Here is a 4,473-nt window from a genome sequence, read left to right as displayed (position 1 = left end):
CGGCTTGGGCCTGAGTTTTGAGCCCATCAGCAGGGCCTGGACGGGCTTGGGCTTGGCATATTGGCATTTTAAGGAAGAGGCCTGGCCCATGGCCCTAAGCCCTAAGGGCTTTTCAGGGCTTTTTACCAGATGGGTCGGGCTTGGGTTTGAAAAGTAGGCCCGATGAAAGGGCCTGGGAGGGCCTGGGTCTCAGTTTTCTGCCGTGGGCTTTTTTAGGCCCGGCCCAAGCCCGGCCCGGCCCGGCCCATGGCCAGATATAGCTCAGAGTAGTGTTTTTCCCCGGCCTCCTTCCTCGTACTCTCCGCATGTTTCTCCAAGCTTCCTCCTTTTCTCTTCCTCCGCTGGCCTCTCGCTCCTCCCCCTCCCTCTCCCTCCCCCTTGCTAGTTAGTAGGTCGCAACCCTAGCGCACGAGGCGCTCGCCGGGGCATGGAGGCGTCTGTAGCCTAGCTTCTCTGCCCGCTGCTCCATCATGGGTGTCATGGTTCTTGGTGTCCCCCTCTTCGGTGCTGCAGGTTCTAAAAATAATTCCCCCTCCTTATAAGTTATAATCCGTTTGGATCAGCTCTTTTCCCCTCTTCAATGGCTTGCCGCTGGAGCCGGTGGATTTGTTTGTCTTCTTTCTGCCTAAAATAAATCCCCTGCTATCTCTCTGCTTGATCTACTCAAAGCTCACCGGTCTGGTCTCGATTTGGATTGAGTAGGACGCACTCGTGACCCGCTGCGCTCTTGCTCCCTCCTCACGGGATTCCAGGTGCTACGCCCTGATCTGCGTTCAATCCTTATTTATTCTTATTCCTTCTCTGTTTTCTTCACCGGCAGCCGGCCTGTTTATTCAAGGGGTCGTCCGCCGATTGTGCTATTTCGCAGGTTTTCATCTGTTTTCTTCACCGACTGCTCCCTCTTCCCCTGTGTAAGGGTTATAATTCGTTCGTTCTATTCCCTTCCTCTCGGCTTGTTGATTACCAGCGCCATGGCCGCCTCCCTCCCCCGCACATATTTGCCAGCTGCCATTCACACACGCACATAGAGAGGAGAGGGAGCCCCCACGCGCCGCGCATCTGCTTCCTCCCCGCCGCTGCTGCCCTTTGCCGTCCGCGCCAGATTAGCTCTGGTGCTGCCATCTCCGTCCCCTGCCTCACTCCACCTCTTCCCGACGCGACCACGGCCACGGGATCTCGCGGCCGGATGACGAAAGAGGCCGGGGATGGAGGCAGGTTGCGACACGTCCGCCGACCGCCGCGAAGCCTCCTGCAGCACACTCGCCCACGAGCCCACCCGGAGCTGTCGCCGCCGTGCTTGAGGAAGCGTCTGGATAAGATAGAAGAAAGGATCGCGGGCTGAATTCTTACAAACATAGGGCTACTTTTGTAAAAATGAATAGTTATCTCAGATTCACTTAAACAGGGACTGCGGGTTGATTTGTGAGAAACAGGGGGTTTTTTTCGCAACGACGTATGACCAGAAACCCAATTTCCTTTATTATTAGGTAAAGATAAAGATAAAGATTTCGGATGTCATCCATGTTAGATTCGGCCTGTGTATCATGTGGGCTGCTGGGTTGTATTTTTCCTTGTGGGGCTTAAGTTCCGTGTTGTGTTGAGAAACGTGTGGTGGGCGTCAGCCAGACGGGCAGGTCCACGCGAAAGCAACTCCTTTTTGGGGGAGCTTCTGCGCCGGTTAGGAGCTGTGGCGCCTACTACGTTTCTTTGTGGGCTGATTCTACGAAGGCCAGTTAGAGTTCGCTAAACTATTTCGATCGTTCGCAAGTGAAGTTGATATCGCTAGACTGTTTCTCTTTTTAGCCCTAAAAAAATGACTGTTTTTTTTACGCTATGTTTGGATGTAGACATTCAAGACCTTGGTATTGCATTGGCTCCAATGCCTAATATCCCAAGGCATTGGTATTGTGCTGCAATGCCACACTTTGTGTTTGGATGTTCTTGTATTGGGCACTTGGAATTCAAGGGAAGGAGCAGTGCCAAATCTTGTTTGGATGTGCATAGTGTAGAATTGGACATTGTGAAATGTATGAACAATATAATAATTGCTTGTACAAGTTTGGTAATGAAATCTGATCATCATGCCATATACTTGAGATTATGTATTATAATACAATAAAATCGCATGCAAATAATTTAAAAATTGGTACAGACAACATCAATTGTCCAAAATACATGAAAAATAGGCTAAAAAGTGTAGATAGGCAACAGGAGCATATAATCATGCATTGGACAATATCAACTATTCAAAAGCATGAAAAATAGGCTGAAAACTGTACATTACAGTAGTATATTAGAATTAGGCTCAAAACTGTAGGTAGCAGCAGCATATTATGATAGCCTTGCCAACACCATTACATATTATAACATGTCTCACACCATCTGGAACACATAACAAGTCCTGTGCATCAACCATGCAACTTTAGGACAAGTTCAAAAGTCTCACACAAACTAGGAGAACTAAAAGTAGTAGTACACATACATATTATCCATCAAGAGCCATTCTACTATTCCAACATCAACAACCATTCCTTCCTGAAGTTCATGGGAAGCTCAAGAAGCGCTTGGTACAAGCGTTCGCTAAGGATCAACTTACCATAAGATCGCAATATGTCACCACGAGCCAAATCAGGGATCATCTCAAGTGTCGCGAGGATTTCAGCAGGAGGTGTAACTTGGGGCAGAGGTAAAGGCTCAAGTGACTTCAAAGCATCATTAAATGAGCCTTTCATATCCCCAAGTAGGCACAGGATGGCATCACCAGTCCGCTGTTTTTTGTGTGGCACTTCAGGAGAGGCTTCATTGGGTTCCATAGTTGGTTCTACAACAGTTTCAGCACCTGTGACAGCACCTTCACCATTTGCATGATCTTTTGAGTATATGGTGGTTATAGCATCCCAATTCTTAATGACCTTGTTCTTGTAAAATCCTACTTTCTTGTTAGCCTGCACACACACACACAAAGAGAGAATTGTCAAAGAAAGGTATATCTTACATATGTGCAATACAATCAAATGTGGAACGCATAAATTTCTTACCGCGACATATTTAATCCACACATCTTCACTATCAATTGACAACTTGTTATTGATCCAATCCCACCCAAATCCACTTTGAGAAAGCATCTTGCTAATGGCCTCATAGTGCTTTTCAAAGGTTTTGCACCTTGAACTTATGTTTTCCTTTGTGATGGTCACATTGCACTTCTCACGCACATTACCTATAACAACACTGTAGACATGGGACTTCCATCCATTCTGGGCATGATCACCATTGTTGTGATGCTCAACAAGGACCTCCAGTAGTGCAATGTCCATTTCATCTGTCCATGTGAGGTAATTTCTACCAAATTTTTTTCCACCTTCTTCAGCCATGGTCCTACAAGAAAATGCATGCACACAATATCCAAACACAAAGACAATGTTAGATGCATGTAAATTGAAACACAAAGACAACAAGGTAATATCACACACACACACACACACACACACACACACATATATTAATTTCTTAATATGAGGCATGTACAAAATACCCAAAAGGCACCATTAGCAAGCTATGCTATCACGCAAGCAAAGTCCATGCAGTGCTGACCCACACATCCTAGCAAAGCCATATCAACTAGCTAGCACAAAAGAGAACGTACACCATTATCTAGTTGACCCACACATCCTACTCCAACTCTAGTTCAGCATGTCTCACGAGGTACTCACAAACATGTCATTAGCTAGCTGCTCTCTAAAGTTGGTCCATGAAGTGCTGACTTGAACACTCCTAATTAAGTTGGCATCATCTAGAGGATCATCTTCAGAAGAGGCTATTTCATTATCCACTTCCGCCAGCAACAAATCATCCATCACATGCTGCCTATCCCTTGCAAAGTTGTGTAACACACAACAAGCATTAATAATTCGAACCTGCAATAATATTTGTTTATCATAAACATTTTCCATTTAGTTTGCATCTTATTCACCACCATATGGACACATCATACCTGGTCCTTTATGTCAAAGAAAGTTTGACAACGTAGGAAAGCCCACTTTTTCTTCCACAACCCAAATGTTCTCTCGACTACATTTCTAGCTCGGGAATGACGCAAGTTATACAGCTCTTTGGGAGTTTGGGGCTGTTGTTGACTTGATACCCACTCTTTTAAGTGATATCGAGTCGATCTGAATGGAGCAAGAAATCCAGGACCGTTGGTGTAACCAGCATCAACTAAATAATATTTCCCTAGTGTGGCAAGCAAGTGAGTTAGCTATCAATTACATAGGAGAAATGAATTACCAAGAGAAAGTGTCATACCATGTGGTACGACAAATGCATCTTGGCGGCTCAACCTCATTGCATCACGCAAGACTCCTGAGTCAGAAGCTGAACCCTCCCAGCCAGGCAAGACATACATAAATTTCATATTCCAATCAACCACACCAAGCATGTTAGTGGTGATAGCTTGCTTCCTGTTCCTATATC

General features: G+C 45.7%; 1 protein-coding gene and 1 long non-coding RNA gene across 2 annotated transcripts; one reads left to right on the top strand and one right to left on the bottom strand.

The window, feature by feature from the left end:
- The first annotated feature begins 262 nt into the window (after positions 1 to 262).
- On the top strand, positions 263 to 1,510 carry LOC120962124 (uncharacterized). Its single transcript, XR_012205802.1, has 2 exons — positions 263 to 513; positions 703 to 1,510. It is a non-coding gene; the product is annotated as an uncharacterized lncRNA (long non-coding RNA).
- Positions 1,511 to 2,262: 752 nt separating this feature from the next.
- Positions 2,263 to 3,513, bottom strand: LOC109752909 (uncharacterized). The gene is made up of 2 exons (XM_073511370.1): positions 3,039 to 3,513; positions 2,263 to 2,945 (listed from the first exon to the last, which is right to left on the bottom strand). The coding sequence occupies exons 1-2, from the start codon at positions 3,372 to 3,374 to the stop codon at positions 2,508 to 2,510; spliced, it is 774 nt and encodes a 257-aa protein (XP_073367471.1). The 5' UTR covers positions 3,375 to 3,513; the 3' UTR covers positions 2,263 to 2,507.
- Between the last annotated feature and the right edge of the window lie 960 nt (positions 3,514 to 4,473).

This window comes from Aegilops tauschii, chromosome 3 (assembly GCF_002575655.3).
Source record: "Aegilops tauschii subsp. strangulata cultivar AL8/78 chromosome 3, Aet v6.0, whole genome shotgun sequence".
NCBI lineage: Eukaryota > Viridiplantae > Streptophyta > Magnoliopsida > Poales > Poaceae > Aegilops > Aegilops tauschii.
The sequence above is the reverse complement of the archived record's forward strand: the minus strand, read 5'-3'. Positions and strand labels throughout refer to the sequence as shown.